The sequence below is a fragment of the Staurois parvus genome, unplaced genomic scaffold (genome assembly GCF_062004578.1).
Source record: "Staurois parvus isolate SC_StPar_1 unplaced genomic scaffold, SC_StPar_1.0 ptg001257l, whole genome shotgun sequence".
Lineage (NCBI taxonomy): Eukaryota > Metazoa > Chordata > Amphibia > Anura > Ranidae > Staurois > Staurois parvus.
Window position 1 is genome coordinate 81,209 of NW_028319053.1, and position 13,792 is coordinate 95,000.

Here is a 13,792-nt window from a genome sequence, read left to right on the forward strand (position 1 = left end):
AACTCGGTGTAGTTATTCCCCCTGAGGTCATCACAGAGGACAAGGGGGCGCTCTTTACGTCTGGAGGAAAAGAAATTTAATCTCCAAACACGGAAAGGTTTCTTCACAGTGAGAGCTGTGAGAATGTGGAATAGACTCCCTCAAGAGTTGGTTGTGGCCAGCTCAGTGGATTGCTGTAGGAAAGTCCTGGATTCTTTCTTGGATACACAGAATATAACTGGATATAACATTTATAGGGAAAGTTGATCCAGGGAATATCCGATTGCCTCTCGGGGGATCAGGAAGGAATTTGTTCCCTGCAGGAGCAAATTGGATTGTGCTTTGCTGGGGGTTTTTTGCCTTCTTCTGGATCAACTGTGGGTGTAGGATTATAACTTTGTTTTTATGGTTGAACTGGATGGACTTTTGTCTTTTTTTCAGCCAGACTAACTATGTAACTATATAAAAAGTTGCAAGTTGTTTCTTGAGAACTTGTAAATCTATATAAAGGGGAATGTGAGGAGATGGACTTGAATCTTCTGTCAGTTAGGGAGCTCTACCACAAAGTACCCCCCCCCCCAAAAGAAGAAAAAAACAGGCAGGTGCCTCCACTGAGAAATTGATATAGTGAGCCAGCAATAAGATATAAGGTAGTCAATATGTTTTGGTGGCCCAACTATCCCCATTATTTAGAGCATGGATTATAATTGAAAAACTTGCTATAGAACTCTAAAAGTCATAAAGGCTTCTGGAATGAGTTCAGTGGTAAATAAGGAGCATTACTGGCAGGGCCGGATCTGGGGGTGTAGTGAAAAAAGTCAGGGAACATAGTGTTGACACTGTGTGAGCCACTGACAGTGTTTAATACATTATTACATATTATTATACATGAAACATTATTATGTATTAGATTGTCATTAGATTAGGGTGAACAGAACCTGTGTCCCCTTATCAGATATCCCTAGCATAGTCCCCCTTTACATTAGGAGACCTTATCAAAGTCCCTCTTTACATCATAACTACTCAGCAGAGTCCCCTTTTACATCAGATGTCACCATCAGACTGCACCCCTTTACATCAGTGTCCCCATTAGAATGCCCCCTTACATCAGTGTCCCCATTAGAGTGCCCCCTTACATCAGTATCCCCATTAGAGTGCCCCCTTACATCAGTGTCCCCATTAGAGTGCCCCCTTACCTCAGTGTCCCCATCAGAGTTCCCCTTTCATAAGGTGGCCCCATCAGAGTGCCCCCTTATATAAGGTGGCCCCATCAGAGTGCCCCCTTACATCAGTGTCCCCATCAGAGTGCCCTCTTACATAAGGTGGCCCCATCAGAGTGCCCCATCAGAGTCCCCCATTCATAAGGTGGCCCCATCAGAGTGCCCCCTTTCATACAGTGAGGAACAGAAGTATTTCTACACCCTGCGATTTTGCAAGTTCTCCCACTTCTCCATCATGGAGGGGTCTGACATTCACATTGTAGGTGCATTCCCACTCTGAGAGACAGAATTAAAAAAAAAATTCAGGAAATCCCATTGTATGATTTGTAAAGAATGTATTTGTCTCGCACTGCTGAACAGAAGTATTTGAACCCCTGAGAAGATCCGTGTTAATATTTGGTACAGAAGCCTTTGTTTGCAATTACAGAGGTCAGACGTTTCCTGTAGTTCCTGACCAGGTTTGCACTGCAACAGGGATTTTGGCCGACTCCTCCACACCGATCTCCTCTAGATCTGTCAGGTTTCGGGACTGTCGCTGAGCAACACGGAGTTTCAGCTCCCTCCAAAGATGTTCTATTGGATTTAGGTCTGGAGACTGGCTAGGCCACTCCAGAACCTTGATATGCTTCTTACGGAGCCACTCCTTGGTTCTCCTGGCTGTGTGCTTCGGGTCGTTGTCATGTTGGAAGACCCAGCCACGACCCATCTTCAATGCTCTGACTGAGGGAAGGAGGTTGTTGCTCAAAATCTCACAATAAATGGCCCCATTCATCCTCTCCTTAATACAGTGCAGTCATCCTGTCCCCTTCAAAGAAAAGCACCCCCAAAGCATGATGTTACCACCCCCATGCTTCACAGTAGGGATGGTGTTCTTGGGATGCAACTCATCCTTCTTTTTCCTCCAAACACGATGAGTGAAGTTTAGACCTAAAAAGTTCTACTTTGGTCTCATCTGACCACATGACTTTCTCCCATGCCTCCTCTGGATCATCCAGATGGTCATTGGCAAACTTCAGACGGGCCTGGACATGTGATGACTTGAGCAGGGGAACCTTCCATGCAATGCATGATTTGAAACCGTGACGGCGTAGTGTTCTACCGACAGTGACCTTTGAAACTGTGGCCCCAGCTCTCTTCATGTCATTGACCAGCTCCTCCCTTGTAGTTCTGGGCTGATTCCTCACCTTTCTTATCATCAGTGATACCCCACGAGGTGAGATCTTGCATGGAGCCCCAGTGCCAGGGAGACTGACAGTCGTCTTTAGCCTCTTCCATTTTTTAACAATTGCTCCAACAGTTGATCTATTGTCACCAAGCTGCTTGGCAATTGCCCTGTAGCCCTTTCCAGCCTTGTGGAGGTCCACAATTTTGTCTCTGGTGTCTTTTGACAGCTCTTTGTCTTGCCCATGGTAGTAGTTGGTGTCTGACTGACTGTGGGGTGGACAGGTGTCTTTAAAGAGCTCAGACAGGTGCTACTAAGTTAGATTAATGAGTGGAGTAGAGGTAGACTTTTTAAAGGCGCAGTAACAGGTCTTTGAGAGCCAGAATTCTTGCTGTTTCTTAGGTGTTCAAATACTTCTGTTCAGCAGTGCGAGACAAATACATTCTTTACAAATCATACAATGGGATTTCCTGAATGTTTTTTTAAATTCTGTCTCTCAGAGTGGGAATGCCCCTACAATGTGAATGTCAGACCCTCCATGATTTCTAAGTGGGAGAACTTGCAAAATCGCAGGGGGTTCAAATACTTCTGTTCCTCACTGTATATATATATATACTGTATGTTGAAATGCGTTTTTATTACAAAATATATGAAAAATGTTTTTAAAAATACATTTGCAAATATATATTCTTCAGATTTGTTTTTTTAAAGACATATACTTCAAATACTTCTGTTCCTCACTGTAAAGTGACCCCATCAGAGTGCCCCTTTACATGGATTATCCCCATCAGAGTGCCCCCTTACATCAACTGTCATCATCAGACTGGCTCCTGGATAAGTGAATGCACTCTCAGAGACTTTGGGGGGTACAGCCCACCACAGCACCCTCCTAGATGAGCAGGAGCTTCCAAGCCCTGAGGCCCTGAGGAAGAGGGGTTGTTTGGCCTCTGAAACACGTTCGATACCTTTTATCTTCCTGTAGTCTCATGTTTGTTGACAATAAATGATGATGGACTTTTAAGACAACTGTCTGGTGCTTATTTTGTCTATATCCGTTAAAAAAACTTAAAGCCTCCTAAAGACAGCTAAGAAACAAGCAGGGAATCACTGTGAAGCCACTTGTCAAGAGACAACTTGCAGCTATAAAAGTATTGAGATGCCGGCCTTTCCACACACATGACCTTTAATGGCCCCCCAATCTTAGTCCGTAGGGTTCAATATTGAGTTGGCCCCGACCTTTGCAGCTATAACAGCTCCAACTCTTCTGGGAAGGCCGTCCACAAGGTTTAGGAGGGTGTCTATGGGAAGGTTGGACCATTCTTCCAGAAGCACATTTGTCAGGTCAGGCACTGATGTCGGGGGAGGAGGCCTGGCTCGCAGTCTCCGCTCTAATTCATCCCAAAGGTGTTCTATGGGGTTGAGGTCAGGACTCTGTGCAGGCCAGTCAAGTTCCTCCACCCCAAACTGGCTCCTCCATGTCTTTATGGACCTTGCTTTGTGCACTGGTGGGCAGTCATGTTGGAACAGGAAGGGGCCATCCCCAAACTCTTCCCACAAAGTTGGGAGCATGAAACTGTCCAAAATGTTTTGGTATGCTGCCGCCTTAAGTGTTCCCTTCACTGAAAATAAGGGGCCAAGCCCAACCCCTGAAAAACATCCCCACACCATAATCCCCCCTCCACCAAACTGTACACTTGGCACAATGTAGTCATGCAATTACTGTTCTCCTGACAACCACCAAACCCAGACACGTCCATCGGATTGCCAGATGGAGAAGCGTGATTGGTCACTCCAGAGAACACGTCTCCGCTGCTCTAGAGTCCAGTGGCGGCTTGCTTTACACCACGGCATCTGATGCACTTGGTGATGGAAGGCTTGGATGCAGCTGCTCGGCCATGGAAACCCATTCCATGAAGTTCTCTACACACTGTTGTTGTGCTCATCTGAAGGCCACACCAAGTTTGGAGGTCTTTAGCTATTGACTCTGCAGACAGTTGGTGACTTCTGCGCACTGTGCGCTTCAGCATGCGCTGACCCCGATCTGTCATGTGACGTGGCCTACCACTTGGTGGCTGAGTGGCTGTTGTTCCCAGTTGCTTCTACTTTGTTATATTCCCACTAACAGTTGAGCGTGGAATACAGTATATACAGTGAAGGAAATATTTTTGGCAATATTGTGTATGTCCATGGACTGCTTGGATGGAGAAAACTGTTAATAGCTGAAGGAAACTTCCATGCATAATGGTAACTCACCTTCCATGTCTGCCAACAGAGCCCCTTGTCTGCGCCCCCCCTTCACCTCACTGGCGCGCTCTGCACACCAGAATCAGACTACAATAAGAAGAGCAACTGCTTCCGGCTCAGGTCAGTAAAACGTCAGTCACATTTTATCATTAAATTACTTTATTGTGGGTAAATTATATCAGACTCTGTCTTGGCGAGCAATTGCAGAAAGTAGGTTTTCAGAGGGAAATAGCACACTTACTGCCAAACACAGAGCTTTGGGAAATCACTTACTGTATAGGGGCTCATTCAATAACACACTCGGTAACATCCATTGTGGTAACATCCATTGTGGTGACATCCATTGTGGTAACATCCATTGTGGTGACATCCATTGTGGTGACATCCACTGTGGTGACATCCATTGTGGTGACATCCATTGTGGTAACATCCATTGTGGTGACATCCATTGTGGTAACATCCATTGTGGTGACATCCATTGTGGTGACATCCATTGTGGTAACATCCATTGTGGTGACATCCATTGTGGTGACATCCATTGTGGTAACATCCATTGTGGTGACATCCATTGGAATCTTTACATAAATCTATTCCTTTTCTGCAGATTAAGGGATGGCTCTGAGTACCTGTTCCGGGCCCCGACTTCCGAGCTGTTGCAGGAGTGGGTGTGCAAACTCCGCCATAATTCAGGTGAGGGCCCATTGTGTAGATGTCTTATATAACATTTTGCAGGGGTTGAACGAAGGACAAACTGGGATAGAGCAGATTAGATGCCATAGTGCAAGGTTACTGGATGTTGGGGGTAATCAGGCCACCCAAAGCGATCTTTCACTTAGAGGTGGAGTCTAGTGACCAGGGGCGGACTGACCATTTGGGAACCCGGGCACTGCCCGAGGTGGAGTCTGGTGACCAGGGGCGGACTGACCATTTGGGAACCCGGGCACTGCTCGAGGGCCCAGGGTCAGTAGGGGCTCCTTTAGATGCCCCTGGTACCTTTTCATAGGCTTTTTTGGGTGTCGTTTGAGTGTGGGTGAAGACACAGGGGCCCCATGATCCCCTATTGCCCAGGGGCCCCATGAGTTGTCAGTCCACCCCTGCTGGTGACCGGAAACACCTGCTGGCACTTTATACTTCTTAAGATCTCCCTTCCTGCTTCTGGGAAGTTGCCTACGGGAAGCGAATGCTGAGAAACCATCAACAGGAAATGATGCTATCTGAAAATTCATTCAAAATCTCACAGAAACTGATAAAACAATTATACGCCCAGTGGATGAGGTGAGAGAAAAGCACATCGGGATGGCTGGGCCAGAAATGCCATTGGAAAAGCTTCTATTTATTATGAAAAGGGAAATTCTGCTCAAAAAGGTGAACGTGTCCTTTAAGGACCATAGTGTGGTTTAACTCTCCGGTGCCCACCAAACATGGAGTGGTGCATTAAATTGTTGTATATGTGGAGCAGGGTGTGAAGGTCAGTAGATCACCGTATCTTCTCTTGATCTGCAGGCGTTGAAGACACAGATCCACTCCGAGACCCGGCACTGGTGGCTGACCGCTCTCCACATCTGACATCTCGGTGAGTGAAGGATGAATACATACAGATCAGAAATAATTGTTTTCATCTCCGTTGCATTTGGCCTAAGGCAGGATTCACACCTTTGTGGTGCGTTGTAGTGCGATAATGTGCATTAAGCATGATCCTTGCAATGCACAAGTACCAGAAGGCAAAAATTGTTAACAATAACATGTGGGACCATGTTGGGGTGCTGGGGAGGTGCAGTTGGGTGGCATTCAAAAGAAATGATGCCACAACCCACCGCCCCACAATTCATGTGCTGCTGAGTGTAACCACAACGCAAAACTGTGACTCCAGCTTACATCTTTTATCTGGTAAAAGCTCACAATGAGAAGTGCCGAACAAAAAAAAACAAACAGGAAATGATAAGAAATTTAGTGGGAAGAGTCCTCGAGGGCGGAGCAGTTTTTACATATTTGTTTGCCACAACTCACTGCACCACAGTTCATGTGCTGCTGAGTGTAACCACAACACAGAGCTGTGACTCCAGCCTAAACCTTTTATCTGCTAAAAAATCACAATGAGAAGAGCTAAACAAAAAAGCAATCAAAAAGTGAAAAAAAATTTGGTGGGAAAAATCCACGGGGGCGGAGCAGTTTTTACAAATTTGTTTGCCACAACTCAACGCACCACAATTAATGTGCTGCGGATTGTAACCACAGTGCAGAGCTGTGACTCTAGTCTAAATCTTTTATCTGGTAAAAGCTAACAATGAGAAGTGCCAAACAAAAAAAGCAATCAAAAAGTGAAAACAAATTTGGTGGCAAAAATCTGCGGGGGGAGGAGCAGTTTTTACAAATTTGTTTGCCACAACCCAACACACCACAGTTCATGTGCTGCTGAGTGTACAATGCAGAGCTGTGACTCCAGCCTAAATCTTTTATCTGGTAAAAGCTCACAATGAGAAGTGCTGAACAAAAAAAAGCAACCAAGAAATGATAAGGAATTTAGTGGGAAAAATCCGCGGGGGCGGAGTAGTTTTTACAAATTTGTTTGCCACAACCCACCGCACCACAGTTAATGTACTGCTGAGTATAACCACAATGCAGAGCTGTGACTCCAGCCTAAATCTTTTACCTGATAAAAGCTCACAATGAGAAGTGCCGAACAAAAACATCAATCAAAAATGATAAATTTAGTGGGAAGAATCCTCGGGGGGGGTGGAGCAGTTTTTACAAGTTTGTTGTTGTTTTCCCTTATCTTGGCACTTCATCAGTTTTTCCTGCCACTGAATATAATAGCTTAGGTCAGGTTTAGGATGAGATGAAGTATTGTTGCTGTTTTCGGTGAAGAAATATGGGTGTCTATTCTTCATAAATTGGTGACATCTACTGAACCAGGGTTGCTGAGTTAATTTAGGGTTTGTAAAACTGAGCGGTAAGAATGTCGGAAAAATCAGAAATTAGATTTCTAATGTTGAAAGAGCAATGTGGCCATTGGTGACTATATAAATATGAACTGCTAATAGCTTGGTAATAACTATGGCGCCATGGATCACCAGATATTCCTTGTAGGCACTTGGTAAAGCTGAACTTCAGTCAACTGCAATAGTTTTCCTCTAGCTTGCATCAGCTTGGAGAACATTTTTCATTAACTCAAGCAGTCACAGGATAATTTGTTTGCAATAATCTCCTTGAAAGAGCTCAGTCTCCTTAATATCCTACTTGTAAGACCGGTGGGCACTATGCTGTCTCCTTGAGCGAGACCATGACCCTTCTGTAGTTTATGCCTATCAGCGTGATGACTCCACCAATCTCTGATGCGGGAGGTCCCAGACTTTTAAGAATCCAAGTCTGTCCCTCTCACATTGCTTGACAGGTCATGTGTCCACACATCTGCCCCACCCATTCACACCAGCATGGCCTGTTAGCAGTTCTTGATGTAAATGCCCACCCAAAATCTTTCCCACCACTGTTACCAATGTCCCAACCCAACATGGGACTTGTTCTGTCTCTCCAATCTAAGCATTGAACGTGTGATCTCTGTAACTTACAGTTGTGATGAGATAGCGATAACTCCGATCTTAGTTGAATAACAGAGGCAGTGACTCAATCGGAAGACATCTTGTAGATCTTGTGATGTTTATTCCATAAACTGAGATAATCTTACAACAATGAACATCTGATAGGTCAAAAGATCATAATGAGATCTGCTCCATGACATGAGGCTAGAAGCTGCATTTCTGGGAAAGGGGGTGGGCTATCTATACAGCAGGAACTAAACCAAAGGAAAGGGAGGAGCAGAGAAAAAATATAGAGAACACTTAAAGGCATATGACAGTTATGTGGAACATGACAGGACTTGCAGTTCAATGAGGCAGTCAAATAAAAACAGATTGTGACTTTGGGCTCCTCAGCGATCCCACTTTTACCCCTTTCCACTATTGCAATACTAATAATGATGATGTCATGGCACATGGAAAACTCAAAATTAAGAAAAAAAGGGGTAAAGAGTATTGTGGTTGGGGTAAGAGAAGTATAGAAACAATTTGACGAAGATCCTGGAGTTCAGCTCTAAAGCCCCATACATGCAATGAAAATATTGGACAAATGATCGTCCATTATTTTTTTTTGCAGGCTAGTCTCACATCGAAAGTGAAGAGGTTACTAAATTACAAAAATTCTTGTAGGACAAAAAGAAAATTCGGAAGCGGCATAATGTATTTGCATTGTAATTTTGGACAAAAACTGTACCGAATAAAGGAAAATCGCACGATCTGCAAATCATTTCAGACGAAAGCTGTGTACTAATGATAAGATTTTCACATGATTGTTTCAAACGCGGTATTTTTCGTATGATTTTCTGAACGTGTGTATTGGGCTTAAGGAAGCATTCAAAAAAGCATTAACCCCCCTGGAGGTATTCTCGAGTGTAGATCGGGGTAAAGTTTCAGCACCCCAAGCGGTAACCCCCCCCCCCCCGAGCTACACTCGGGAATACACTGCAGCGTTGCTCCGGGATCTCTTCTTCACTTACCTTGTCCTGCGCTCCCGCGATGTCCCCCCTGCAGTGTCCCCTGTAATGTCCTCGGCCGATGCTGGCACCTGTCTTCCGGGTTCCGTTCCCTGCGACGTTGGGACGTACGGGGGACGGAACTGGCGGGAAATTTAAAATTGTCAAAAAGTCCACTAAATACACTATAATCACATAGTATAACATTCCTGTATCAAAACATTTCACATACATTTTGTCCCGAGTGCTTTGTCCGGCGCCCTGCCTGCATTTTTACTGTTCTTTCTGCCTGGAAACTGAGAAACGTCCATGGCGTCCAAAAAGCGTCCCTTTAGGTCAGACGCGGTTTTAGACCGGCTAGAGAACAGCGATAGTAAATCAGAACCACTTGCAGAATTGAGTGATAATGATTCGTGGGGGAAATTCCTCATCAGACACTGAAAACGATTCTGCGACTTTGCTCAGCGATGTGCGAACTTGGCGCTCTATTTCACATTTCAGTGTTTTTGGTTTGATTATATTATTGAATTAAATTTATTATTATTATATTATTATTTTTTAGGATTATTTATTAAATTCTAATTTATGATTTTGTGTTTCAAATTTTATCATCCCCGGGATGTTTACTAGACTCTTGTTCGGACAGATTTCACTGAGTTATCCTAAAAATTACAGGCCTACAATAAAAAAAACTACATATTTCCATGCAAAAAAATGTACCGCTTTGAGCACAGAAATACTGACATAATCAGACCGCTAGAGAGGCTACTGTGCCACATTCACATTCATGATGTATCTCTCTTTTTCCACACTCAGAGGGCACCCCCTGAATTCCTGTATGCCAGACCTGTGTCAGCCGGTAGCAGTGAGAGTCCGAGACCCAGCAGGGCCACACCTGGAGCCATTCATTGTGCCAACTGGTGAGTAGCCATTCAAATGTCTGGCCAGCCAATCTGTATATCAGCACATGTCACACATTGACCCTCTCCACCTCCTTCTCTGTCTACAGGTGGCTGCAGAGCTGACACTCATCAGACGAGGTCTTGGGTATCAGACAACATCTTGGAGTCCGCTGATTCAGAGTTTGATGTGAGTCTGGCAGCCAGCAGGAGGCGCTCCCGCTCTTTCAGCTCAGGTGAGACCATGGCAAAATCAGCAGGTAGTGTCCGGAGCTGAGATCAGATGCCCAGAAAAGCGATAGGACCCAAAGGAAAGGATTGCACTTGAGAAGGTGGTTGGGTTGATTCATTAAAGATGTAGATGCTGTTCAATTAGCAAAGTCATTGTTAATAAATAAAGTGAAGCTGTGCTCACTTCAAATACCCAATTATATCCAAAGGAATTTTTTTAGAAAATGATAGTCTGATTGAAGTGAACACAGCTTCACCTAAACGAACATTGTCTCTACTACTTTAATAAGTAAATCAGAATGTATTCCACCTGGAAGTATAAAAATAAAACACAACATAACAGAATGAAAAGACCAAACTGTAATTCTGAAAGAACAAATACCTTTGTTAAAATGTATCTCCAGCCAAAACTTTTTATTTTTTCTAGTTTTGGACAGAGTGTGGAAGGGTTAGATCCCATGACCAATTTGTTTGCCTTCTGACACTTGAGATTTCCTCTTACCTTCTGTCCTAGTAACAATGTATCACAGGATAGAAAGAAGGAAAGGAGGAGTGAGAGAAAGGAAGGAAATAATCATAATAATAGAAATGTAAGGAAGAAAGGGGTGGAATAGGAAGTAAAGGTAAATAATGATAGACAAGGAGGAATGAAGAGCAAGGAATGAAGCATGAAAAAAGCAGAGAAAGAAGAGTAACAGAGGAATAAAAGTGAAAAAGGGGGAAAAAAGAGTGAGAATAGCAGAAAAAATAAGATAAAGAGTGTGAAAGGAAGAAAGAAGAGAAGCAGGAAAGAGTAAGGATAGAAAAGTGAGAAAGGAAGGAAGAGAGAGGAAGAAAGAAAGAAAGAGAGAGAGGAAGTGAGAGAGAGAGAGGGGGGGGGGAGGAAGCAAGAAAGAGAGAGAGGAAGCATAAAAGAGAGAGAGAGGAAGAAAGAAAGAGAGAGAGAAAGCAAGCAAGAAAGAAAGAGACAAGAGAAGCAAGAAAGAAAGAGAGAGAGGACGTAAGACAGAAAGAAAGTAAGAGAGGAAGCAAGAAAAAAAGAGAGAGCAATAGAAAGCAAGCAAGAAAGAAAGAGAGGGAGGAAGTAAGCAAGAAAGAAAGAGAGTGGAAACAAGAAAGAAAGAGAGGAAGCCAGAAAGAAAGAAAGAGAGAGAGAGAGGAAGCAAGCAAGAAAGAGGAGGAAGTAAGCAAGAAAGAAAGGAGAGGAAGCAAGAAAGAAAGAAAGAGAGGCAGGAAGTAAGCAAGAAAGAAAGATAGAGAGGAAGCAAGAAAGAGAGAAAGAGGGGAAGCAAGAGTGCAAGGAAGGTCAAGAGAGCAAGGGATGGAGGAAAGATAGAGACATGAAAGAGTAAGGATAGAAGAACAAAAGAGGGAAAAAAATGAGTGGAAGAAAAGAAGAAGATAGAGTTAGAAAGAAAGGAAGAGTTAGAGAGGAAGAAAGAGTGATACCAAGGACAGGAGAGTGAGAGAGGGAAAAGGAATAGACGCAGGAAAGATAAAGGATAAAAACGTGAGGGAAGAAGAAAGAATGAGGGAGAACAAAAGAGTGAGAAAGAAAAATGAAAAATGGGTGAAGGGCAGGAGAGTGGGAGAGGAAGTAAGAGTAAGATAAAGAGGATAAAAGATTGGGAGTGGAAGGATAGAAGATGATAGAAGATGATAGAAGGATAGAAGATGATAGAAGGATAGAAGATGATAGAAGATGATAGAAGGATAGAAGATGATAGAAGGATAGAAGATGATAAAAGGATAGAAGATGATAAAAGGATAGAAGATGATAGAAGAATAGAAGATGATAAAAGGATAGAAGATGATAGAAGGATAGAAGGATAGAAGATGATAGAAGGATAGAAGATGATAGAAGGATAGAAGATGATAGAAGGATAGAAGAGGATAGAAGGATAGAAGAGGATAGAAGGATAGAAGATGATAGAAGATGATAGAAGATGATAGAAGGATAGAAGATGATAGAAGGATAGAAGATGATAGAAAGATAGAAGATGATAGAAAGATAGAAGATGATAGAAGGATAGAAGATGATAGAAGGATAGAAGATGATAGAAGGATAGAAGATGATAGAAAGATAGAAGATGATAGAAGGATAGAAGGATAGAAGATGATAGAAGGATAGAAGATGATAGAAGATGATAGAAGATGATAGAAGGATAGAAGATGATAGAAGATGATAGAAGATGATAGAAGATGATAGAAAGATAGAAGATGATAGAAGGATAGAAGATGATAGAAGGATAGAAGATGATAGAAGATGATAGAAAGATAGAAGATGATAGAAGGATAGAAGATGATAGAAGATGATAGAAGATGATAGAAGGATAGAAGATGATAGAAGGATAGAAGATGATAGAAGATGATAGAAGATGATAGAAGGATAGAAGATGATAGAAGGATAGAAGATGATAGAAGATGATAGAAGATGATAGAAGATGATAGAAGGATAGAAGATGATAGAAGGATAGAAGATGATAGAAGATGATAGAAGGATAGAAGATGATAGAAGATGATAGAAGATGATAGAAGATGATAGAAGATGATAGAAGGATAGAAGATGATAGAAGGATAGAGGAGTGAGAAGGAAAGAAAGCAAATAAGGATAAAAGAGAGAGGAGAAAAATTTAGGTAGGGAGGAAAAAAGCGTATTATAGAAGAGTGAGAAAGAAAGAGGGAGAAAGGACAGGAGAGTGATGAGGGAAGAAAGAGTTAAAAACAAGACAGTAACAGATGTATGTAAAAAACTTTTCAATATAAACTCATTGAATAAAAAAAAAAGGAAGAAAAGAGAGATGCAGGAATGAGTAAGGATAGAAGAGTGACATAGAAAGGAAGGAAAGTTACAGAGGAAGGATAGATAGAAAAACAGAAACGCATGGATAGAAAAGATAGAGGAATTTAGAATCATTCCTGGGATAGCACTGTCCTGTTACATTGTCTACATCTAGTTGTGGAATTATACGGAAACAGGGTCGTGGATAAAGGGGGTCTTCCTGTACAGGGTCCAGGCCAGCAGGGGGGTATAGGCAGTTGGGTGAATCAGATGTGGGCAGATAGATGATTGGCATGGCGGGGGGGGGGGGAGTCACTGGAACCGATCCCCTGTGTGGCTCTCTCTGCAGCAGCTGAATGCTGTCTTCTTCTCCTCTCCCTACCACTGCCTTTCTTCTGCTGCAGAGAGAGCCATATAGGAAATGGGTTCCAGTAATTGCCCCCCTTCACCCTCCCCACCGCACCCATCACCCTCCCTGTGCACCGTGCGTTTCTCCCTGCTGCCCAGGCCCCCCTGTGTACCCTCACCCCTGCAGTGCTACCAGCTTCACTCTTCTCCTTCGCACACAATAGGATCCTTCAGAATGGAGAGTGGGGGAAGGGTCCGGTAAATATGTCACATTTACCAGCCCCTTCCTTTCCTGAATGAACACGGTGAGGGATCTGTACAGATCCCTCACTGTGTTCATAACTGAAGCATTGTAGACTGTTTTTTTTATAGGGGGTGGGGCCTGTCAGGTTGGCTGTATGG

The 13,792-nt window shown here is 43.3% G+C and overlaps 1 protein-coding gene across 4 annotated transcripts in view; it reads left to right on the plus strand.

Annotated features, from left to right (window-relative positions):
* LOC149437758 (uncharacterized) overlaps positions 1–13,792 on the plus strand; it is a 77,083-nt gene that overhangs the window by 62,090 nt on the left and 1,201 nt on the right. For all 4 annotated transcript variants that reach the window (XM_089660646.1, XM_089660645.1, XM_089660647.1 and 1 more), the window contains 5 exons: positions 4,634–4,725; positions 5,210–5,295; positions 6,109–6,178; positions 9,947–10,050; positions 10,140–10,265. In XM_089660646.1, coding sequence (XP_089516772.1) covers positions 4,634–4,725; positions 5,210–5,295; positions 6,109–6,178; positions 9,947–10,050; positions 10,140–10,265 — 478 coding nt within the window. The remainder of the gene's footprint in view (positions 1–4,633; positions 4,726–5,209; positions 5,296–6,108; positions 6,179–9,946; positions 10,051–10,139; positions 10,266–13,792) is intronic.